General features: G+C 45.5%; 1 protein-coding gene across 1 annotated transcript in view; it reads left to right on the top strand.

Moving 5' to 3' along the window:
* grid2ipa (glutamate receptor, ionotropic, delta 2 (Grid2) interacting protein, a) overlaps positions 1–26,808 on the top strand; it is a gene marked incomplete at both ends in the record, with an annotated part of 153,290 nt that overhangs the window by 62,657 nt on the left and 63,825 nt on the right. Inside the window, one exon of the mRNA XM_079520927.1 lies at positions 12,505–12,807. Within this exon, the coding sequence (XP_079377053.1) occupies positions 12,505–12,807 (303 nt within the window). The remainder of the gene's footprint in view (positions 1–12,504; positions 12,808–26,808) is intronic.

The following is a 26,808-nucleotide window of genomic DNA, read 5'->3' as shown; positions in this document are numbered from 1 at the left end:
CACACAGCACATCTCCAGCGCTGATAACCTGCCTGTGTGGATCCACTGCTGGGACTCCCTCCTCCCCTCTCTCCTCTCGTTCTTCTCTCCTCCTCCTCCTCCTCCTCCTCCTCCTCCTCCTCCTCTGAGAGACCATGAGTCGGCATGGTCATTCACCGGGCTCCCGTCACTATGGAAGCGTGGATCAACTGAATGACATGCATGGGTCGTAGACCGTATGTCCCATACCGTATACCGCACGCGTATGACCGCGTAACTGCAACCGTCACCGCCACGAAGATGACCGAAGTGTGGCGACCTCGCCCCCAGCGGTGAGAGGAGGAGGAGGGTGCCGATGGGGGCGGGGATGAATGGGGGGACACGCAAGTGTCGAAAAAGATGTACGGAGCGCATCCGTCGCCGCCCGAGGATGTTGTGGAAAAGCTAAAGGGATGTGAGCCACAGCGAGCCTTGCATTTTTCAGCCCTCTCTCCCTCTCTCCCTCCCTCCCTCCCTCCTCTCTTTTCCCTGCTGCCTTCTGGGCCTTCAGCAAGTTTTTTTGTGTGAAATCCAGGACACTCTCTCTCTCTCTCTCTCTCTCTCTCTCTCTCTCTCTCTCCTCTTCTTCATGTCCGGGAGAGTTGGTTTTGTTCTTGTTCAAACTAAATGAGGACTTGCTGAGGTGTATAGAAGAAGAGCTGCGTTTTCCCAGCGCTGAGCAGACAGAGTGCTCCTCTGCAGGCACTTCCTCGGAGCCCCGAGGAGCCATGCGAAGGTACATTAAAAAAAGCCTCTCGTCTCCACACACCTTCGGTACAGTAACTCTTCTTCCTTTCTTCCCTTTGATCTACCTCAGCCCCGCTCGTCGCGTCGAGTTGAAGCTCAGGTTTTGCTGCCCCCGTTGGGGGTGTTTTTGTTGTGCAAATGATTTTCATGTCGGCAAGTTTCCTTGTGTTTAAATTATTTGTTTTCTGAAAAAGCTATGTTTCTATGTCAGTCGTTCTTAGATTTTTAAAAAATAGCAGGCCTACAAGCTCGTAGCGCGCCACTCGGTGGCGCGCTATGAGCTTGTAGATCTGCTATTTTTCAATAGCTAAAGCGTAACATAATGCTAACACCAAAAGGGGTTCCCGCCCAGAATGGGTTAAATTATTTTGAATTCAGCTCTACCCAAACTGTCTTCTTCATTTGTAAAGCGTTACTCTCCAAAGCATTTGTATATCGCTCATTTTGTCACTGTCTGCCTCCCATCTATTCACGACAGATCTTTTATTAATGGTGAGATTCACTTCTCCAAACGGGGATTCACGTGATTTTTTTCCCTGATGTCGATTCCTGCAGCCATTGACGTGATTGACGTGATTTTTTTTTATTGATTCAGAATGGTCTCGCTATAATCTCTACCGAGTAGCTTACCGGTCGCTATAGGCAACGCTCGCTTCCGCTCTGGTCCGTCAATGAAATGTTTCCCCCGCCGTCTACTTCCATTAAGCGCGATCATTGGCAACGTTTTCTCGGAATTGAGGCTCAGATTGATTGAACAGAACGTCGATGTTATAGCGGCTTGTTAATGAATCGTCGCTACCTCGAGGTTACAGCATTAACAATTATTTTTTTAATCATTTTTATCCCACGATTTTGCAACCCTTTTTTTCCACTCAGTGTCAATTATCTAATGTAATCCTGGGAGCTACACTTCCTCTGCCAACCTGGGGGGGACGGGACAGCGGACTGCATGCTTCCTTCTATGCATCCAGCTGTCCAAGTTGTTTCACCTGAAAGCTGGGAAAAGTTTCCCCGGCCGGACGTAGCGCGTGGAAGGAACACGTTATTCCAACCAGTTCCTTTCCCCTCCATCAGGTGCCCTGGCTGGCCAGGGGGAGGTAGTTTAGAGACCAGGATTACTGCATGTTTTTTGTGAGGGTACCTACCCTATAGGGGATACGGGGAGAACATGTGAGGGAACATGTGAGGGTACCTACCCTAGGGGGACACGGGGAGAACATGCAAACTCCACACAGAAAGGCCCTTTTGCCAACCCCGCCTCGGGTATGGGCACTGATGACGCGGAGGAGAGAACACGCCCCCAGCGCCCACAGCGGGAATCAAACCCTGGACATTCTAGGCGACAGCAATACCGACTTCCACCGTGCCCCCCTCATTTGGGGTGAATTTCTTCCATCCATCCATTCATCTTCAACCGCTTATCTGTAGTCGGGTCGCGGGGGCAACAGCTCCACCAGAGTGCTCCAGACTTCCCTCTCCAGAGCAACTTTAGTGACTTCCTCCTGGGGGATCCCGGGACGTTCCAAGGCCAGCGAGTCGATTGTGTTTCCTCCAACTGCGCCTTGGTCCGCCCCGGGGGTCTCCTCCCAGTGGGAGATGCCCGAACAAGCTGGCTCCTTTCCAGGTGAGTTTTCAAAATAAAAGACCCTGTGCAAAGTGTGCGTATCCCGTCAGCAGGGAAGCGACAGCGCCGGAGTTCACTGGCGGCCGTCAAAACCACGCGGGAGTTCACTGGCAGTCAAAACCACGTGGGAGTTCACTGGCAGTCAAAACCACGTGGGAGTTCACTGGCGGTCAAAACCACGTGGGAGTTCACTGGCAGTCAAAACCACGCGGGAGTTCACTGGCAGTCAAAACCACGTGGGAGTTCACTGGCAGTCAAAACCACGTGGGAGTTCACTGGTAGTCAAAACCACGTGGGAGTTCACTGGCAGTCAAAACCACGTGGGAGTTCACTGGTGGCGGCGGTCAAAACCACGCGGGAGTTCACTGGCAGGTCAAAACCACGTGCTGTTTATTCCACAACGTTGCCGTATACACCTTCTCTATGTTGTTGTTGCACATGTTCCCAATTCATTCACTACGGCTGATCATAACAAGTGGTCTTCTTGTGAATAAGGGCTCCCATGCTGATTTCCATTGTATTTCCTCTCCCTCTGGGGGGTGTGTGTGTGCGCGCGAGTGTGTGTGTGTGTGTGTGTGTGTGTGTGTGTGTGCGTGTGCGTGTGCGTGCGCGTCGTCCTTGAAGCACCCCTCCTCGAGATGCCATCGCGTCCTCCTAATTATAGTCTCCCCTCCTCGCCCTCCTTCCTAATCCAGGCCGTTCCGGAGCCTCTCCTCTTCTATACATCCATCCAAACGTCTTCGGCCGAGGAAACCTGGAGGTTTTCAGCTCGAGCTCTCATCTGGTCGAGCTCGGGACAAAACGTGTAGACACACACTTTGGTGATGATGCAGGCCATGTGGTTCCCAAACTTTTTAGCTGGACCCAAAAGGAGAATCCTCGGGACCCAAACTATAGCCTCGGAAACCCAGACGTTTTTTTTTTCCAGGGAGGAAAAAAAAGTCTGGGTCCGAGTCCACTTCAATTCGACATAGAGTAGCGCAAACATCACTCACTCTCTGCTGATTTCTGATCGTCTGCACCTTTGTTAAATTGACGCACACACGCACACATGTAACACACACACACACACTCCTCTCTCTCTCTGTCGCTCTAAGTAATTGAGTACCACAGACGAAAAACAGTCTAAGTCCAAATTTCAGACTGACCCCTCCACGAAAAGGCCTCGGTGTCCTGAACCCTTATCTATCATTTATATATTATGGATCAATAGTGTGGACTTAGACTGTTATTCGTCTGTGGTACTCAATATTAGTCTCATGTCCAGCAGCTGCGCATAGTTTCTCCCGGCGGATCCTGCCGGGAGCTGCCTATGCCATAAAAAGCATAGGTGAGTTCCAGGCTACAAACTATATAGCGAAGGTTGTGAGCTCATGGCTATTTTTTTTTACTACTTCTTAAATATTTTTAAGTGGTGCAACCACTTCATTACGGAGCTTTGTGTGTCTCTGGCTGGGTCTGTCCCTGGCTGGGTCTGTCCCTGGCTGGGTCTGTCCGAGCACACAAATAGCATTTGCTACTTGGTTTTCAAAACCAAGTGTCACTGTTGTGCAGCCTAACACACACATACATACTTTGTATATATGATGATTTCAGGTGTGTACTAAGTACAGTACAGTGGGTGGAGACTCACCCACATGTGGGTGGAGAGAGACTCAGTCTCCACCCACTGTTTGGCTACTGTACGTGTTCATATCATAGTGATGCAGGCTGCTGTACGTGTTCATATCATAGTGATGTAGGCTGCTGTACGTGTTCATATCATAGTGATGTAGGCTGCTGTACGTGTTCATATCATAGTGATGTAGGCTGCTGTACGTGTTCATATCATAGTGATGTAGGCTGCTGTACGTGTTCATATCATAGTGATGTAGGCTGCTGTACGTGTTCATATCATAGTGATGTAGGCTGCTGTACGTGTTCATATCATAGTGATGTAGGCTGCTGTACTGTATGTGTGTTCCTGCGTGGCCTACATAGCCCTTTATTATCAAGCTACACTACTTTTACAACAGAAACATGACCCTGGCCTAGTTCTCCACTCTGTCTTTCTTTCTTTCTTTCTTTCTTTCTTTCTTTCTTTCTTTCTTTCTTTCTCTCTCTCCTTGCCTTCGTCCGGCTCTCTATCTACAATATGTTTATATAGGTTTGTTTACCACTCTCTCTCTCTCTCTCTCTCTCACACACACACACACCCACACCGTTCTCTGCTATAGTGCTATAGTATAGTATAGTAGATCTGATCTTATTCGTAGTAGAAACCCTTTCCTGCCATTCAAGCTTTACCCTCAGGGTGGCAGCATAGAGCAGTATACTGTAGTAGTTGCACGCTGTGTGCGCCTTCATAGTGGAGTTGTGTTGACTGATGTTTGAACACTGCCACCAACTATTAAATGGAGCCTACCGGTATATTACATATATGGACCAGGTGGTTGCTATTGGCTGGTGTAAGGAAAGAACGTTATTCATATATATATAGTAATGTGTGTTTACTGTTTACGTCCATTATTAGTCTTTGCATTTTTACAGAAGCATGCAGCAGACGTGTGCGTGCGTGCGTGCGTAGAGTGTGTGTGTGTGTGTGTGTGTGTGTGTGCGTGCCAGATGGCACCCTCCATGCTCGTGACAAGCAGAGACAGCCCTCCGTTCTAAGCACACACCCTATCTTCTCATCATGCACTCAGAACCAACCTCCCATTCAAAAGACTATTTCAAATGACTTCACCAATAAATAAAAAACACAAACTAATTGTATTAGGTGGTTTTAAAGGCAGTCGTGCAGCTGTTACAACTATACATAATAACGTATGGCTGTATTAAACAGTGGTATAGTTGTCACTCCTGTGAGTTGGAGCAATAATATTAAAGTAATGAATCACTCACTTTTATGTATAATAGCCTAATTTCCACCAAAACTAGACTACATCTATATGACCGAAACCATTACATGTCTGCTGTCATTTTCATATCAACCATATAATTGGCATCACATATACTGCATATTGTTCTTGGATTCCTTGAAACATGCGGTGGCTCATCTTACCCGATGGTTCGACCAACTCCGTGCTAGCCTATCAATGATTAGTGTGTGTGTGTGTGTGTGCGTGCGTGTGTGTGCGCACGTGCATGCGTGCGTGTGTGCGTGCGTGTGTGTGTACTGTACATGCGTGCATGTATGTCAAATTCATATGAACGCCACATACTGTTCTTCTTCATGACCAATCACATTGTGCCAGCCGTGCACACACCCTCTGTGGAGCAGATATAAAAGGCAAGCAGCCGGCAGCAGCACAGAGAGACCCGTGGAGAAGACCCTGATCCACTGCTGTGATCCAAAGCCCCACCGACACAGAGAGACCATCAGGCTGACATGCTGCTGGTTCCCCATCTCCTCCTGGGCTTGCTCATGGGCCTGGCGCTAGCAGGCACCGAGGAGCACACCTCAGGCTGACATGCTGCTGGTTCCCCATCTCCTCCTGGGCTTGCTGGGCCTGGCGCTAGCAGGCACAGAGGAGACCACCTCAGAAGATCCCTCGACCCTGCAGGTGAAGCTGGAGCGTGGGGGCTGTCCGATGTTCTGGTTCAGCTTCAACGGTCGCTGCTACAAGTACGTCTCTTCGCTCATGTTCTGGGCCCGAGCGGAGAATCTGCGTCCGTACACAGCGACACGAGGAGCACGACTTTGTCCTCAACCTGATCCGGAACTTCGACCCCTTCCAGGGAGTCACCTGGATGGGACTGACCGGAGGGAGAGTGGATGTGGTCCGACGGCTCCAAGGTGGGCTACACCTCGTGGGGCTAGCAAGCCCTGACAACCAGGGTGGAAACGAACACTGTGTCAGTACAAACTGGATGGTAAATGGTAAATGGTGCATTTAAATAGCACCTTTATCCAAGGCGCTTTACATAGATTGTGCATTACATTCACCCATTCACACACACATTCATACACCGATGGCGGCGGAAGCCATGCAAGGTAACAACCAGCACATCGGGAGCAATTTGGGGTTCAGTGTCTTGCCCAAGGACACTTCGACATGTAGACAGGAGGAGCCGGGATTCGAACCGCCGACCCAATGACTGGAACGACTGGATGACTGGAACCGGCCGTGGCTGGAATGACCATAGACATATAAACATTCTTTCTGGCTCTGAGGCGCGTGTCACAATTGAAGGCACAATTTTCCCGAGATTCCTTGCAAAGCATTTGCCTTCAATGAGCAGCTTCCGCGTGCGTAACATAAGTCCCGGGAAAAGACGCGCTGGCCAGTTGAGTGATCTCATCGCGCTGAGACATGGAGGAGTCGCATGAGTGACGTCACTTGGGGCAGCGACGCAGCGTGCTTTCAGCAAATGCCTTCAGCACTTCTAAATAAGAAAGCTGCGGAGAACTGTTGCTTCGTGTTCACTCTTTAATGTTTTCTGTTCTGTGTAATCTAATCCCCCCTGGCTCTGATGTTGTATTGTTGTATTAATAACTTTGTTGTTTGTGTTTGTTTGTTTGTCTTGTTTTGTATTGTAATGTATTGTCAAAAGATTTGTTTAAAAAAAAAAGCCTTCAGCACTGCACTTCCGCCTTCATTGGGATACACTTCGCTCCAATGAACGGCCAGTGAGGCATCTATTGGTGCAACCACTTCCTTAAGTGACTATGTGTGTCTCTGGCTGGGTGGCTGGGTGGGTGGGTGTGTGGGTGCGTCTGAGCACGAAAACAGCATGGTTGTTTTTCACCACCTGTGCGCAACCTAACACACACACACAAACACATGCACATGTTAACTGTATATATGGTGATTTTGGGTGTGCCAATACAGTACAGTGACAGTACAGTACAGTACAGTAGAGGGTACAGTAGAGGGACGCACACGGTAACTCTGTCATTTCTCAACCGTTTCGGACGCGGGGTGGCTCGCCGGAATCGGGCCGGCACCCTGGGTGCGTTCCTGTGGGTCTGGAACCCCCCCCCCCCCCCCCCCCACACGGAGTTGCACCACTTACTTCCCCCCCCACCGCCCCCCCCCCCCCCCCCCTTTCCCCTCACTGTATATGTTTCTTTTCCCTTTTTACCTCCATTATGATGAATTCCTGTACTGTTCTTTGTCTATATAGAAGTGTCTATTTCTACGTCTCTAAATGTTTTGATGAATTGAACATGGTGGACCCTGTTGTAAACAAGTGTAATGCTTAATTGGGTCGTCCACTCACAGTTAACAGCCTTTGTATTGAGTTTGTGCTTGAAATGTACTGTAATTCTGCAAACTGTTAATACAATTTTCAATCAAACACGGGTGTGATTTTTTATAATATCTATGGGAATGACTGTGTCTTGTACAATCTGTCAATGTTGAGTGGATTGTTGTATTCAACCCCACTGAATTGTATACTGTATATCTGCATGGCATGGGCCTCCACAGCAAATGTACTAATACATCTACAGTGACACCATTTCTCTCTCCTCCAAACTCCGGGCCCTATTTTCGTCAGCGTTAATCCCCTTATCCCTATAACCCTGTAACACCCGGATATATTTATACTTGCAAAAAAGATATTTCAACCTTACTGCTACTGAGGAAATTATGTTTAAAAAAGGGGGATAAAAAGCAAATTCTATGCACATTTATAATAATTATTAAAATAATAATAATACATTAATAATTTACATTTGGGGGATATCCTTCACAATAATAAATAAATCATGTTCTAGACATTCTAATGATCACAAAAAAAATATATATTACAGTTATTTTACTTACTTTTATCAGGGTTAAAGGTCAAAGGTCATAGGTTCAAAATCCAGTCCAGATATTTTTAATTTGTGTGAATTGCAGCCTCTGTGGGGGGTATTTATATACAAATATCATGACCAATGGCATTGCAATGAACATCAATGAAGGCGTTTAGGTGAAAAAAGAACAGGGAGAAAAATAATTAATTCATTCATTCATTAAAATATGTTGTATTATTGGGTGTTACAGGGCTAAACTTCTTTGCCTATACTATTTTGGAAAACATAGTAAAAATGGTTCAACTATATAGCCGATCTACATCAACACATTGTGAATGTTTTGTTCGGCTATTTGAACTATTCAAGATTGTTTTTCAAAATAGTAAAAAAAACAAAAAAAAGGCAAAGAAGTGTAGGGATAAGGGGTGTTCAGCATGGACGAAAATAGGGTCCTCTGTCTGTTTTGTGGTCATAGACGTGTAGTAAATAGATCAAGAAGGATGTAGGATTTCTACAGAATTGTGTGTGCGTGTGCGCGCGCAAAATGCACACAAATCTCAGATGACATGAGTGACTTATGAAAACACCTTAATATAAGAAGTTGTGTGACTTTCGCTCTGTGTGGAACAATTAGACTGGCAGTATATAATTAACCAGGTGCCTTGGTGTCTCATCCGGTAAAAAAACCCCACTAACCATGTAATCACGATCCCCCCCTCCCCCCTAGTGGGGGACCGGGGCTCTGCCCTAGAAGTCCTGTCTCGCCACACAACCCGTGTCACATAAATCTACAGGAGTTCTAAAAATGGCACACCGTGGCATATATATCATAAGTCAATGTTACGTCAGTTTCATGCCAGAGTAACAAATCATTGTTCCCCTTCATTGTTCCCCTTCGTCCATCACTTATACTACTATAACATTTGCATTGGTTATAGTAGTCGTATTGATTGATTGATTGATTGATTGATTGGTTCATTCATGCATTCATTCATTCATTCATTCATTCAATATGTATATTTATTCTCGAAATTACACTGAGTAGTTAAACTAATGTGCAGTGTCTTACGACGCAATCAACAGCATCGGCATTGAACATATAAGTAGCAATTTAGGAACTGGGAGGAAATTTTAAAAATATAAAGATTACAGATAAGGAACCAAGACAAATAACAGACAGACACACAGACCCTGCATGGTTCTGCCAGGCTTCTAACAACGCAGTGAGTTGGGAATGTTGCTTGTGTGCGTGCGTGCGTGTGTGCGTGCGTGCGTGCGTGCTACACGTGTCTGCGTGCTACAAGGCTACTCCTGTGCGTGTTCCTGTGCATGACGAGAGCCCAGAGAGCTTCGTAGTCCATATTTCAGTTATCAGTATTCAGTTTTAAAAAAAATGTCTTGCTTTGATTCTTTGAGGGGGAATAATATTTCCCTTCCATTTCCCTTCCTTCAGAGCTTCAGGGCTGTTCAGGGAGAAATGAGGGAATCATACCCTTGTTGCCTCTTATAATATATGTCTAAACTAACTGGGATAGCAAACAGTGAAAGCAGAGAGTATACATCTCTCTGTCTCCCTGCCTCTGAAACACTCTGCGTCTCAGCTGTTGGCAGTGGGGTGTGTCTGACTCTGTCTCTGGATTGTATAGTACAGAGGAACAACCCAGGAGACATACTGTGTCGAGTAGATCATCACTACTCACCATTCACAGGCAGAGACACAAACATCTTCCCTTTGTAGGTGTGTGTGTGTGTGTGTGTGTGTGTGTGTGTGTGTGTGTGTGTGTGTGTGTGTGTGTGTGTGTGTGTGTGTGTGTGTGTGTGTGTGTGTGTGTGTGTGTGTGTGTGTGTGTGTGTGTGTGTTCGTGCGTGCGTGCCTGACGTGCAACATCAATGTGTCTCAGAATATATCGGTGTATATGTAGGCCTATCAGTATCTGTCAGTTTGTGATACTTTTTGGGTGGATTTTGTTAGATGGAGAGAAACACGGGACACGATACAGAAGAGCATGAGCAGATTTAAAGAAGAAATAAGACAGGAATAAGTGAGTCGCTGACTGCGAGAGAGGATGAGAAGAGAGGGAGGGAGGGTAGAACTTTGGAAAGACAGACGGAGGGAGAGAGAGAGAGAGAGAGAGAGAGAGAGAGTTGATTATGTGAGACAGGAATAACACAAAGAGGAGGGTTGTGTGTGCACTTCTTTGTCGTGTGAGCTGTCATCTGAATGGAACACCTGGAGCCACTGCTGTGACACACACAGGAAACAAAGCTTTATTCATCGAATATACTCTAATTCTCTCTCTCTGTCTCTCTCTCTTCATTTCCGTTCCTCATCTCTTTGGCACGCACGCACGCACGCACGCACGCACGCACGCACGCAGGCACGCACACCCACAGAGGACACACTCGGGGCTAATCTTATACCTGCCTACAGCCCTCCTCCCATATTATGGGACACTGTATGGATATTATTTTTAGATCTATTCTTAAACCAATTATGTGGATACTTCGTCTGGAACAGTACATAATCGGAACATATACTGTATAGGAGGATCCCTCGTTGTTCGCTGGAACTCTTTGGGTGACCGTTGAGAGACCGTTTCGTGGTTATTTATGTCTTGCGGATGACTGTCGTTGCGTGCTGGGAAGGGCTTTACTTCGGTCCTGCATGGTTTGTCCTTTTCCCCTCTTTTATCTCCCCGCATTTAGTAATGCTATAATTATTTCCTCCCTCACTCATGTCCGTGTGTTGTCGCCACTGCATTCTGCCTGTATATCCCACCGGCTCACCTGCCAGTGAGGAGCCTCCACCGGGACAGGCGTCGGACCCTTCCGTCCTACTACTCCTCTCGCCCAACACTCCCCATGCACTGCCTGAGTGACAACCCAGTACCCACGTAGCAGTGTGCGTGCGGTGACAGATATAACCCTCCTCTTCCTCCTCCGCGCCCCGGCTTCCCTCCTCTGAACACAGACAGACCAATTGTGTTTGTGTTTGTGAAGCCAGAATCGCAACCTTGCTTGGACTACCGCACCTCCAGAGCTGTATAACCTGACCTGCTTGGACTATACCACCTCCAGAGCTGTATAACCTGACCTGCTTGAACTATACCACCTCCAGAGATGTATAACCTGACCTGCTTGGACTATACCACCTCCAGAACCTGACCTGCTTGGACTATACCACCTCCAGAGCTGTATAACCTGACCTGCTTGGACTATACCACCTCCAGAGCTGTATAACCTGACCTACTTGGACTATACCACCTCCAGAGCTGTATAACCTGACCTGCTTGGACTATACCACCTCCAGAGCTGTATAACCTGACCTGCTTGGACTATACCACCTCCTAAGCTGTATAACCTGACCTGCTTGGACTATACCACCTCCAGAGCTGTATAACCTGACCTGCTTGAACTATACCACCTCCAGAGATGTATAACCTGACCTGCTTGGACTATACCACCTCCAGAACCTGACCTGCTTGGACTATACCACCTCCAGAGCTGTATAACCTGACCTGCTTGGACTATACCACCTCCAGAGCTGTATAACCTGACCTACTTGGACTATACCACCTCCAGAGCTGTATAACCTGACCTGCTTGGACTATACCACCTCCAGAGCTGTATAACCTGACCTACTTGGACTATACCACCTCCAGAGCTGTATAACCTGACCTGCTTGGACTATACCACCTCCAGAGCTGTATAACCTGACCTGCTTGGACTATACCACCTCCTGAGCTGTATAACCTGACCTGCTTGGACTATACCACCTCCAGAGCTGTATAACCTGACCTGCTTGGACTATACCACCTCCAGAGCTGTATAACCTGACCTGCTTGGACTATACCACCTCCAGAGCTGTATAACCTTCTGACTGGACTTCTGTTAGGACGGCAGTGTCCTTCCTCTGTGTCGACTACTATAGGGGAACCTGAAACTGACCACCCTGCCCCCCCCCCAATCCAGGCTGAATACCACCTTCTATTATAGAAAACCCAGCAGCAGAACTTTTTTTTAGTTTTAGTTTTTTATCCCGCGATTTTGTAACTCATCTTTCCACCCGCGGTGCCAAACTGCCAATAGCTGTAATCCTGGGCGTTGTACTCTCCCTCTGCCAACCTGGGGAGAGCCCCAAACTGAGCTCATGCTTCCTGCGATGCATGAGGAGTGAGCAGGGCCGCTTCTTTATCACCTGACAGGGGGGGTGGAGTTTCCCCGGTATAGGACGTATCGCACGGAAGGAACAACGTTATTCCTTTTCCCCCTCCGTCAGGCGCCCAGGAGAACTTTCCGTTCTTACTGGTAACTGTAATCTGACTGTGATTTGTGTGTGTGTGTGCACGTGTGTGTGTGTGTGTGTGTGTGACCCCGTCATGTTCGCCAGGATCTTCATCCCCAAGAAGCACCGCGAGCGCTTCGACGAGGTGGTCTCCCAGAGCCTGATGAGCCGCATCAAGGGGCGCAGCTTCAGCGACCCCAGCCGCAACCGCCTCCGGCGCAGCCGCAGCGACATGGAGCACCCCGAGCGCCTGCTGGTGTCCACGCGTGCCAGCTCTGTGCCGCGCACACACGCCGAGGAGGGGGGCGGAGGAGGAGGAGGGGGGCCACCCACCCGCGGCGTGCGCAAGACCACCTCCCTCATATCCGGGCACTCTGGTGGCGCCATGACCAGCAGCACCAACTGCAGGTCAGTATCGTTCTTTGAGTATAGTCTCGCGTATTCACCTTTTTTCTTACAGCCCATAGTGCATTGCGTTTGTGTGCGCATAAGTTCCTCTTTCTCTTGCTGTGTTGCCAGTTTTGCAGGAGAAACAAGTGGCCAGGTCTATGAAAACAAGCACAGATGAAAATAGCTGATCTACGAGCTCACAGCGACACATTGTGAGGTTGTACGTCCGTTATTTAAAAACACATTGAGAATAAATCGAAATATTTTGAATATTTTTAAAACATTATAAAAAAGGCACAACATATGTTCAGATGGATGTCTGTGGACAATTACATAGCCTATTCATCTGGGGTTCCTTGATGTGAAGAAATGTGGAAGCAAGCCCAAATACGGTAAGCAACTATACTATACACGTTAGAATCAAGCCCAAAAAAACCATCAACCAGCAAATACCAATAATTAATTTGCAAGTGACTTTACAGAAAAAACTAAGTCAAAGGCTGCTTATAATAAGCAGACATGGCAACACGGCCTGAAGGAAGCAAAGCACACACACTATAGCCGCTGCCACACTATCGAAAGAGCTGCGCACGTTCTCGGCTGCGCGCAGCTTAAATTCCGAGTTTTTAGACAGCTGGTGGATGGAAAAGAAGCTCCACCTCCGCCGACTTTTTGCGCGACGGCCAGATTCCCGGAAACGCTCTCCTCTGCGCAAAAAGTCCGCGGAGGTGGAGCTTCTTTTCCATCCACCAGCTGTCTAAAAACTCAGAATTTAAGCTGCGCGCAGCTTAAGAAGTAATGAATGATAATGAGTCGACGGACATTTTTCGTCTTAGTTTTAGTCGACAAAATCAACACTGTTTTCAACCAATCTTCATATATAATTAGTCCTCACTAATGTTAAAATACCACATTTCCTACTCAGTCTGTGCCTCATAGGAGGGCAGTGGGCAGTTCGGAAACCCTCACCAGTGACATCATTGATGGATAATTTTGAGTTATTGTAGATCTGTTATTTTGTGGATGGAAGTTTCCATGTTCCCAATGACTTTGTATCTTCATGCCCCATGACTTTGTACCTTTCATATCTCATGCCCTGTATCCCACTAAGTTACATCTCATTTCTGCCCCAGAGTAAAACAGATTTACAGTATTAAATCTCACTCTCCCCCAGTCAGCGAGTAAGATAAAGAATTGTAGTTTCCCGAGTGTATGCCTTTCTGTGGAAAACACCCTGTTATTCGGCCTTGGTGCTTTGCCAGAGCAGACAAGTTGTCTCCTAGTTACGTTAGCTGGTTTGGCATTAACTTGAATTATGAACTACATTTACATGATTAACTACATATCCCATACATTATGCTTCCTGGTTTTGATAGGAAGTGACAGTGAATCATCCTTTGGTTATTTGACACGTTGGTCTCTGTGCCTTCTCAAATCTTGATTAAAATGACATATATACCGTGTCCATTTTATGGCAGGGGGAGAGACATTTTGTAATTTGGCTGTATGTGGGATCTGTCCTGAGCTCTCCGAACTGAAAATGAATCGACAAAACCATATGCTCTGACTGGACAATCCTTCTTTCTGGTGGACTCATTTTTCCTATTGGGTATTTAAAGGTATTTTTCTAAAAGAGTATTTCCTGCTTAAGGTAACATTTGGATGTTGATCATTCTCTTAAAAGTATTCCTGTTAAAGCTAATTGTTACCTTTGTCATCTAAATGGTTTAATAACCATTTTTGCCAATTGTTAGAGGCTCTCTGCCTAGATTTGTGGTGCAGAGTATTTATTTATACTCTGATTACTTTAGAAAAGTATTTTTACAGTTTTATAGTTTCAGCTCTGTTGCAGCTCAGTAATACAGTATTATACAGTCCTTTTTATCATTAGTAAATCATTAATTGTCCTTTCTGCATTTTATATGCAACAATTGGTCTTCGATCCTTCCCTTATCTTAAATATTTCCAACAATCATCGTTAGGCAGATATTTTAAGAGGCCAAAATGAAAAACGGGACCACCAAATATTGCGATTCTGCCAACAATGATATTCTTTGAGACACACGTCCGAGTTTTCACGGGGTCAAACATCGTTGAGCGTATCAGAATAATTTGATACGTATGTGTAATCAGAAGAATTCACGATTTGTCAGCCTTTTTTTCTTTTGTTTTGTATTGTTTCCATTCAGGTCCTACGCATTACCGATGTCATAGTAGTGACATCATAGAGGACTGATGTCATAGACTGGCCTCTGATATAAGTGCTGTCTCGGCCACCCCATTCTATTTCAGGAAAGGGTGCTGAGGTCTGTATTTAACGGTGGTGTTGCTGTACGGTCAGAATGCTGCGCTGGACAGTTGTGATGAGGGAAACATTGAAGGAGGACGGTGAACACGCTGCCATAGCCGCGGGGTGTGAGGTGTACTCATTCGTAGGTTCTGGTTCAGGGCCACATAAAAAGGATCCGATTGAAGTGTACGTCTTTGACACAGTGTCTCTGCGATGGAGGAAGTTGCCCCGAGTGACGTCTTGGAGAGGAAAATGCCCCCTGGAGGTTCCCACCGTGTTCTATGGCTACACTGCCGTGCTGATAGAAGATATCGCCTACATCTGGGGAGGGATAGATCACAGTGGGCTTCAGAGAGAGCTTTATGCATTTGACGTGGACACCCAAAGATGGTTCAAACCGAGGACAACCGGGACTGTACCAGAGGGGAGGCACAAGCACTCAGCCTGTGTCCTGGAGAAGGCCATGTACATCCATGGAGGACAAACAACAACGGGTTGGCGATTCAAAGACATCTACAAGTTGGACACCACTGAGATGGTCTGGTCTTTGATTAACACCGGAGGCCCTCAAGTACCTGTTTCATCACGGCACTCTGCCACCATCATCGGGACAAAGATGTTTGTATTTTGGGGCTACCGGGTCGACAACGTCAGAGTGTTTGACACAGAGACCGACCTCTGGCTGAGCACGCCTTCAGCACAGCTTCGTCCAGAAAGACATTCGTATCGTTCAGCCTTTGCCTACAAAGGAGAACTGTACAGCATGGGCTCAAGATACAAGCACCCAAATGATCTGTGGAAATTCAATCCGAAGACCTTCACCTGGAAAGAGGTTAAGCCCAAGGGGAATTGCCCTTCGCCAACAATGTCTTCTGGCTTCTGTTGCATTGTGGGAGATCTTATCCTCTTTAGAGAGGCTAATATGAAATGTGATAACCTGTACATCTTAGACATGAGCCCTGGTCTAAAGACATTATGCAAGCTGGCGGTTATTCAGTACGGTCTGGATCAGTCCGAACTCCCACACAACATCAGGTGGGAATTGGCAGCCATGACCGATAGGGTCGAGGTACCCACCTGCTCTGCCGTGCTACGTAACCTCATGTACAGGTTCATGAGTAGGGCATCTGAGTCAGTACTGGACATACTTTCATACATGTACTGCACCTTTTGCTTTTCTTTTGTATAATAGAATAATAAAAAAAGAATAATAAAAAAAAGAGAACTTAAAAAAAACCTTAAAAAAGTACGTAATTTATTCTAATTGTTGTTATTGCAATTTACGAGCTGCGCTCGCTTCCCGCGTCTTACTTGTGTATGATGATGTTCATAATAAGAGCGCCCCTCACTTCACACGGTGTGATTTTATTTTATCTTAATATTTTTGAGGGCTCCTATATACAGGTTTAATGGTTGTTTTGACAAACATTCAAAACTCTGTCCATTGACAATGGACAGAGTTTAATGTTTGTTTTGTCCATGTTTGTTTTGTCCTCCATGTTGTAAGATGATATAGCGCCCCTCACTTCACACAGGTGTGATTTATTTCTTCTCGCATGGTGTTTGAATGAGGCTGAACCAAGCTTGCCCTGTTTCCCTTTTATATTTCATATATTTAACTTCAATGTTATAATGGAAGTCAATCACAGTCGGATCAGGCTGAAACCATGCCCAAATATGGAGTCATTGTGTCATAGATAGTGTGGTGACATCACAGATTGGTCACATGACAAGATCCACATGAGGCCACGCCCTCATCGGACCCCGTCATAGCTTTGTTTTTATTTGTTGCTGTTGTTAAGGTGCTGCCAGACTTACTAAAGAGCCGCGCACGTTCTCGGATGTGCGCAGCTTCTTTTTCCGGGTTTTTAGACAGCTGGTGGATGGAAATGAAGCTCCACCTCCGCAGACGACTTGCGCGATGGCCAGATTCCCGGAAACGCTCTCCTCCGCGCAAGTCGTCCGCGGAGGTGGAGCTTAATTTCCATCCACCAGCTGTCTAAAAACTCGGAAAATAAGCTGCGGACAGCGTAAGACGTGCACGGCTGTCGGCCGTTTTGCGCTTAGGTGTGGAAACACTGTTAGTCATGGCTTCCAGTTCCCACCTGATGTCGTGTGTGAGTTCTGATTGGTCCAGATCATGCTGAATAACTGCTAGCTTGAGACTAGGACTTAATGGGAAACTTCACCCTTTTTGCAAAAAAAAATAAATGTCAATAATGTTTAGAAGTTTTAGAACACTTTCCTGGGGGTCTTTATGTGAGCAATATGTGGTTTTAGATATTTTAGATTTTAGCAGTGAGCCCAGTGTCTCTGATGTCATGGACACTGGGCTCACTTCCTTCCTGGACTACAATTCCCATAAAAGCAGTTCCTGCTGAAACTGCGTGGGCTCGCTGAAAACCTGCAGTGTGTATAATGTACAGTAGGAAAATGTATTATTGCTGAAGAAAAAGTTAAAAAATAAATCACACCTGTGTGAAGTGAGGGGCGCTCTTATCATCGGACATCATCATACATCATCTCATTCCAGGCAATCATTTCTAATCTAACCAGGAGCCAATGTAGTGAAGCTAAAACTGTTAGCTTCACTACATTGGCTCCTGGTTGTTTTCAGGATTCATTTTAAAATTATTTATCTTGTTTATAAAGCTCTCAATGGTCTGGCACATTCCTACCTATATGACTGCCTGCCTAGATATGTCCCAAACTCAGGTCCCCTCCACTGCTGACCTGCTTGATGATGTGCCTGCAATGGCTTATAAAAAAACACGGTGAAGCAGCATTCTGCTTTTACGGCCCGACGGCTTGGAATAAACTTGCTATACAAATGAAGTTTCGTATTGTTTCCATTCGGGTCCTATACGCATTACCGATGTCATAGTAGTGACATCATAGAGGACTGATGTCATAGACTGGCCCAGTGGCCTCTGGTATAAGTGCTGTCTCGGCCACTCCATTCTATTTAAGGAAAGGGTGCTGAAGTCTGTATTTATCGGTGGTGTTGCTGTACGGTCAGAATGTTGCGCTGGACAGTTGTGATGAGGGACACATTGAAGGAGGACGGTGAACACGCTGCCATAGCCGTGGGGTGCGAGGTGTACTCATTCGTAGGTTCTTGTCCTTCACATAAAAAGGGTCCGATCGATGTGTACGTCTTTGACACAGTGTCTCTGCGATGGAGGAAGTTGCCCCGAGTGACGTCTTGGAGAGGAAAATGCCCCCTGGAGGTTCCCACCGTGTTCTGTGGCTACACTGCCGTGCTGATAGAAGATATCGCCTACATCTGGGGAGGGATAGATCACAGTGATTTATTACACGGAGGGCTTCATGCATTTGACGTGGACACCCACAGATGGTTCAAACCGAGGACAACCGGGACTGTACCAGAGGGGAGGCACGACCACTCAGCCTGTGTCCTGGAGAAGGCCATGTACATCCATGGAGGACAGACAACAACGGGTAGGCAATTCAAAGACATCTACAAGTTGGACACCACTGAGATGGTCTGGTCTTTGATTAACACCGGAGGCCCTCAAGTACCTGCTTCATCACGGCACTCTGCCACCATCATCGGGACAAAGATGTTTGTATTTGGGGGCTACCGGGTCGACAACGGCTACTGGAACGTCAGAGTGTTTGACACAGAGACCGACCACTGGCTGAGCACGCCTTCTGCACAGCTTCGTAAAGAAAGACGCTCGTATCGTTCAGCCTTTGCCTACAAAGGAGAACTGTACAGCATGGGCTCAAGATACAAGCACCCAAATGATCTGTGGAAATTCAATCCGAAGACCTTCACCTGGAAAAAGGTTAAGCCCAAGGGGAATTGCCCTTGGCCAACAATGTCTTCTGGCTTCTGTTGCATTGTGGGAGATCTTATCCTCTTTAGAGAGGATAATATGAAATGTGATAACCTGTACATCTTAGACATGAGCCCTGGTCTAAAGACATTATGCAAGCTGGCGGTTATTCAGTACGGTCTGGATCAGTCCGAACTCCCACACAACATCAGGTGGGAATTGGCAGCCATGACCGACAGGGTCGAGGTACCCACCTGCTCTGCCGTGCTACGTAACCTCATGTACAGGTTCATGAGTAGGGCATCTGAGTCAGTACTAGACGTACTTTCATACATACTGCGCCTTTTCTTGTGTTTGCTTTTCTTTTGTGCTGTAGTTGTTTTTGTCTATTGTCTTGTATTTATATGTTGTATTTTGTATACATAATATGAAAAATCACACCTAGTGTGAAGCGAGCGGTGCAAATGTAGTGTGTGGGAGTCGCCGAGAGGTCCCCGCAATTAACATCCAGACCTCCAGGAACGTTCCCAGGGGGCTGGCCCAGTTCCTGCAAGCTTTCCCACGTCCGAAACGGTTTAGAAATGACAGAGTTATCGTGTTGCAGCTTTCCATGCTCCTCCGTGCTGGGACGCGTAGACATACATACATACATAGGGACACACATAGCTGCGTAATGGAACGGAGGCACCGCTCAAAAATAAAGCTGAACCTCATAACGGATTGGTTCTCATCTAGACTGTGGAACCATTGGTGCACATGTTTGTATGTCACAAACTGAACAATGTGCTTTTTAGTTTTCTTTTTAGGGGGGCCCTAAAAAATATAGCCCCTCCTATATACAGCTTTTCTCCGCACACGTCTCATATTTGACATTGACAATGAAAGGAGAAATGAGGTCAAATGTCCGCCAAATATGACGTTAATTTGTGGCAACATAAAAATGAAATGCCTTCGACAATGAAGGGCACATTTATGTCATATGTAGACGAGCAAATCGGCTAAACAATCACATAAATTCAGTTCAATTCAGTTCAATGAAAGGAGAAATTAGGTCATATGTGCCTCAAATATGACGTAAATGTTGTCCCCACACGTCTCATATTTGCCCTTGACAATGAAAGGAGAAATTAGGTCATATGTGCTTCAAATATGAGGAAACTTTGTGGCAACACAAACATTAAATGCCATTGACAATGAAAGTAAATCGGCTAACCAACATAAATTCAGTTGTTCATGAGATGATGTATTATGATGTTCATAATAAGAGCGCCCCTCACTTCACACGGTGTGATTTTATTTTATCTTAATATTTTTGAGGGGCGCTAGCCTCGCCTATATACAGGTTCAATGTTTGTTTTTCCTTAGACAAACATTCAAAACGCCATTGACAATGGACAGAGTTCAATGTTTGTTTTGTCACTAACACAAACATTAAATGCCATTAACAATGAACAGAGTTTAATGCTTGTTTTGTCCACGTTTGTTTTGTCCTCCATGTTGTAAGATGATATAGCGCCCCTCACTTCACACAGGTGTGATTTATTTCTTCTCGCATGGTGTTTGAATGAGGCTGAACCAAGCTTGCCCTGTTTCCCTTTTATATTTAATATATTATGTAACTTCAATGTTATAATGGAAATCAATCACAGTCGGATCAGGCTGAAACCATGCCCAAATATGGAGTCATTGTGTCATAGATAGTGTGGTGACATCACAGATTGGTCACATGAAGTCCAAGATCCACAGGAGGCCACGCCCTCATCGGACCCCGTCATAGCTTTGTTGATATTTGTTGCTGTTGTTAGTCACATGGCTTCCAGTTCCCACCTGATGTTGTGTGTGAGTTCTGATTGGTCCAGATCATGCTGAATAACTGTGAGCTTGAGACTAGGACTTAATGGGAAACTTCACCCTTTTTGCAAAAAATAAAATAAATATGTCAATGATGTTTAGAAGATTTAGAACACTTTCCTGGGGGTCTTTATGTTTGCAATATGTGGTTTTAGATATTTTAGATTTTAGCAGTGAGCCCAGTGTCTCTGATGTCATGGACACTGGGCGCACTTAATTCCTTCCTGGACTACAATTCCCATAAAATAAGTTCCTGCAGAAACTGCGTGGGCTCGCTGAAAACCTGCAGTGTATATAATGTACAGTAGGAAAATGTATTATTGCTGAAGAGAAAGTTAAAAAAATAAATCACACCTGTGTGAAGTGAGGGGCGCTCTTATCATCGGACAACATCATACATCATCTCATTCCCGGCAATAATTTCTAATCTAACCAGGAGCCAATGTAGTGAAGCTAAAACTGTTAGCTTCACTACATTGGCTCCTGGTTGTTTTCAGGATTCATTTTAAAATGATTTATCTTGTTTATAAAGCTCTCAATGGTCTGGCACCTTCCTACCTATATGACTGCCTGCCTAGATATGTCCCAAACTCAGGTCCCCTCCACTGCTGACCTGCTTGATGATGTGCCTGCAATGGCTTATAAAAAAAACACGGTGAAGCAGCATTCTGCTTCTACGGCCCGACGGCTTGGAATAAACTTGCTATACAAATGAAGTTTCGTATTGTTTCCATTCGGGTCCTATACGCATTACCGATGTCATAGTAGTGACATCATAGAGGACTGATGTCATAGACTGGCCCAGTGGCCTCTGGTATAAGTGCTGTCTCGGCCACTCCATTCTATTTAAGGAAAGGGTGCTGAAGTCTGTATTTATCGGTGGTGTTGCTGTACGGTCAGAATGTTGCGCTGGACAGTTGTGATGAGGGACACATTGAAGGAGGACGGTGAACACGCTGCCATAGCCGTGGGGTGCGAGGTGTACTCATTCGTAGGTTCTTGTCCTTCACATAAAAAGGGTCCGATCGATGTGTACGTCTTTGACACAGTGTCTCTGCGATGGAGGAAGTTGCCCCGAGTGACGTCTTGGAGAGGAAAATGCCCCCTGGAGGTTCCCACCGTGTTCTGTGGCTACACTGCCGTGCTGATAGAAGATATCGCCTACATCTGGGGAGGGATAGATCACAGTGGGCTTCAGAGAGAGCTTTATGCATTTGACGTGGACACCCACAGATGGTTCAAACCGAGGACAACCGGGACTGTACCAGAGGGGAGGCACGACCACTCAGCCTGTGTCCTGGAGAAGGCCATGTACATCCATGGAGGACAGACAACAACGGGTAGTCAATTCAAAGACATCTACAAGTTGGACACCACTGAGATGGTCTGGTCTTTGATTAACACCGGAGGCCCTCAAGTACCTGCTTCATCACGGCACTCTGCCACCATCATCGGGACAAAGATGTTTGTATTTGGGGGCTACCGGGTCGACAACGGCTACTGGAACGTCAGAGTGTTTGACACAGAGACCGATCACTGGCTGAGCACGCCTTCTGCACAGCTTCGTAAAGAAAGACACTCGTATCGTTCAGCCTTTGCCTACAAAGGAGAACTGTACAGCATGGGCTCAAGATACAAGCACCCAAATGATCTGTGGAAATTCAATCCGAAGACCTTCACCTGGAAAGAGGTTAAGCCCAAGGGGAATTACCCATGGCCAACAATGTCTTATGGCTTCTGTTGCATTGTGGGAGATCTTATCCTCTTTAGAGAGGCTAATATGAAATGTGATAACCTGTACATCTTAGACATGAGCCCTGGTCTAAAGACATTATGCAAGCTGGCGGTTATTCAGTACGGTCTGGATCAGTCCGAACTCCCACACAACATCAGGTGGGAATTGGCAGCCATGACCGACAGGGTCGAGGTACCCACCTGCTCTGCCGTGCTACGTAACCTCATGTACAGGTTCATGAGTAGGGCATCTGAGTCAGTACTAGACGTACTTTCATACATACTGCGCCTTTTCTTGTGTTTGCTTTCCTTTTTGCTGTAGTTGTTTTCGTTTTTGTCTATTGTCTTAAGACTGAGAGTGCTCGGAGGACCATGTATTTCATTGTATTTATATGTTGTATGTTGTATTTCTACATAACATGAAAAATCACACCTAGTGTGAAGTGAGCGGTGCAACTGTAGTGTGTGTGTGGGGGTCCCCGGGAGGTCCCTGCAATTAACATCCAGACCCCCAGGAACGTGCCCAGGGGGCTGGCCCAGTTCCGGCAAGCTTTCCCACGTCCGAAACGGTCGAAAAATGACAGAGTTATCGTGTTGCAGCTTTCCATGCTCCTCCGTGCTGGGACGCGTAGACATACATACATACATAGGGACACACATAGCTGCGTAATGGAACGGAGGCACCGCTCAAAAATAAAGCTGAACCTCATAACGGACTGGTTCTCATCTAGACTGTGGAACCATATTGGTGCACATGTTTGTATGTCACAAACTGAACAATGGTGCTTTTTAGTTTTTTTTAGGGGGGCCCTAAAAAAGTATAGCCCCTCCTATATACAGCTTTTCTCCGCACACGTCTCATATTTGACGTTGACAATGAAAGGAGAAATTAGGCCAAATATGACGTTAATTTGTGGCAACATAAAAATTAACTTAATCTGCCAGCATTTATTGAAAAAGCGATGTGGAGCTCTGGAGAGCTCCACATCGCCGGCTCTGTGCCGTCAAAGAAACGCTGTTTTGACCAAAAATACCATCTGGGACAAGGAATAGGAATACAGGCGATTGAAAGAAACGGATAGAATGGATTATTATGGCGACGTCGATCTAAGATGGACGATCCAGTGCTGTGCTACAACATAGCTAGCTAACCGGCTAACGTAAGTAGCATCGAATGCACTATAAAAGCGCAATTGCCAACGGCAATGGCGTTAATTAGGCTTCAATTGGCATTAATCAACGGCAATGGCGCTATAGGAGTTAAATGCCTTCGACAATGAATGGCAAATTTATGTCATATGTAGACGAGCGAATCGGCTAACAAATCACATAAATTCAGTTCAATTCAGTTCAATGAATGGAGAAATTAGGTCATATGTGCTTCAAATATGAGGAAACTTTGTGGCAGCACAAACATTAAATGCCATTGACAATGAAAGCAAATCGGCTAACCAACATAAATTCAGTTGTTCATGAGATGATGTATGATGATGTTCATAATAAGAGCGCCCCTCACTTCACACGGTGTGATTTTATTTTATCTTAATATTTTGGAGGGGCGCCTATACAGGTTCAATGTTTGTTTTTCCTTAGACAGACATTCAAAACGCCATTGACAATGGACAGAGTTTAATGTTTGTTTTGTCACTAACACAAACATTAAATGCCATTAACAATGAACAGAGTTTAATGTTTGTTTTGTCCATGTTTGTTTTGTCCTCCATGTTGTAAGATGATATAGCACCCCTCACTTCACACAGGTGTGATTTATTTCTTCTCGCATGGTGTTTGAATGAGGCTGAACCAAGCTTGCCCTGTTTCCCTTTTATATTTCATATATTATTTAACTTCAATGTTATAATGGAAGTCAATCACAGTCGGATCAGGCTGAAACCATGCCCAAATATGGAGTCATTGTGTCATCTACAAGTTGGACACCACTGCGATGGTCTGGACTTTGATTAACACCGGAGGCCCTCAAGTACCTGCTTCATCACGGCACTCTGCCACCATCATCGGGACAAAGATGTTTGTATTTGGGGGCTACTGGCGCCGGGTCGACAACGTCAGAGTGTTTGACACAGAGACCGAGCACTGGCTGAGCACGCCTTCTGCACAGCTTCGTCCAAAGGGACGCTTCAGTCTTTGCCTACAAAGGAGAGCTGTACATATTTGGTGGCGACAGCATGGGCTCACATTCCACGGACCCAAATGATCTGTGGAAATTCAATCTAAAGACCTTCACCTGGAAAGAGGTTAAGCCCAAGGGGAATTGCCCTTGGCCAAATATGTCTTCCGGCTTCTGTTGCATTGTGGGAGATCTTATCCTCTTTAGAGAGGCTAATATGAAATGTGATAACCTGTACATCTTAGACATGAGCCCTGGTCTAAAGACATTATGCAAGCTGGCGGTTATTCAGTACGGTCTGGATCAGTCCGAACTCCCACACAACATCACCCACCTGCTCTGCCGTGCTACGTAAACTCATGTACAGGTTCATGAGTAGGGCATCTGAGTCACTAGATTACATCATGAGTATGAGATTCATACTGCACGTTTACTTGTGCTTGTTTTTCCTTTGTATTGTAGTTGTTTGTGTTTTTGTCTGGACTATATATTGTCTCAAGACTGAGAGCGCTCGGAGGACAATGAATTTCATTGTATTTTGTTGTATTTTGTATTTATATACTGTACATATTATGACAAATGAACCTGAACCTGAACCTTATAACGGACTGGTTCTCATCTAGCCTGTGGAACCATATTGAGGTCCCATCATATGTGACTGTAGACAGAGGTGAAGGCACGACACAGCATCAAGGAGTCCGGCATATCGTCAATCATCGTTCTTTATTCATCGATCCGATCATCTCAGTACAGCAGAATGGTTTAACAGTCCAACAGCACTCTCCCACAGCTCTCCCCATCAATGACATACAACCCCCTTTTATTGTCAAGCAAGCCCCAGTATACAGGAAATAGATAGTCAACAACAGGTGGTCATACAACATCTCCGTTTATGGTCGGAGTTAAGCGAGCAGGAAACATCCTATTCCAAGTGATCTAAGATGAGAGCACTATTAGTAAGTGGGCATGGGACCTCCAGCTGTCATTAGTGACTGCTTCTGCCAGGAAGCCATCGTTGCTATTCTGATTGGTGACCAATACCCACGAATAGGTAATAGTAACAGCTGTCAGATTGACAGCTGTTGGTTGGTTGTTTGGGAGAGGAAGTTAAGGTGTAATGAGCAGGACACAAACTTATTTTAATCTGTTCTATTGCGAGGACAACACACTATTAGTGACACCTTAACTGACAGACAGGAAACACACATGCTTGGTATACTGGCTTGGAGACCTCCTTGTCGACAGTGACTTGGAGATGACAGCTGTCAGATGACAGCTGCATTAATTAGACTAAGCATTGGTGAAGGAAGGGACTTAATGGAATAGATCAATACACAATAATGTATATTATATGTATCGATCTATTTGGCATTCTAATAATTCCATTACAATTCCATCGCTTTTCATTTGGAAATGTGATCATATCAATTTCCATGGCCCAGGCGGTTTTTTAGAATGACAAATATTGATGATTAAAACTGTATGGCTAGATTCATGTTTGATGACAGTGGTCAGATAAAGAAGGCTTCGCTATTTATTATTTTTTTTTTCCTTCACTTCTAAGAAAATTACACTTCTAAGAAATTTAAAAATTACTGGACACATCTAGAATCAAGAAAAAACACATCTATAGTTAAATTAGAAAATAATGAACACATCTAGTTAATTTTAGGAAGATTTGTAGTAGATCTGCTAATTTTAGAAAAGGTAATTATTCCTTGCTCCGTTCCCAATACTATTTGTTGGTAAAGTGTAATTCCACACTACACGTACCTATAATAGTTTAGTTAAGAACAAAATTTTACTGAAATGATTAAACTTACAATTAAGGTAGGATTTACATTCAAATGGAAAGACTTAAAATGGATTCTATTAGGATAGAATTTAAACACTCAACAATTAAAATAATTGAATATGGCCACTGTTAGTCCCCCTCTCAGGCTGTTTTCACACCCGAAAATAAATAAATAAATAAACTGACCGTGACCAAATCCTGTAGTTTAGGCTCTCTGCTACTTTTAACTCAGTTACCCACAAACACACAAATACCTTTCCTCCCCCCCCCATTCTGCCAGCTGGACAGAGAAAGAGAGAGAAAGGAAGGCTGTAAATCAGACATTTGTTTTTTCCAATATCGAATTAATTCAAATTAAACTGTTGCTAATGTGAACAAGGTGAGGTTTTCTCTGTCTAAATATTATCTCCATTCGTTC

This window comes from Electrona antarctica, assembly GCF_951216825.1.
Source record: "Electrona antarctica genome assembly, chromosome: 14".
In the NCBI taxonomy this organism is placed as follows: domain Eukaryota; kingdom Metazoa; phylum Chordata; class Actinopteri; order Myctophiformes; family Myctophidae; genus Electrona; species Electrona antarctica.
This window is presented reverse-complemented; position numbering and strand designations above follow the sequence as displayed.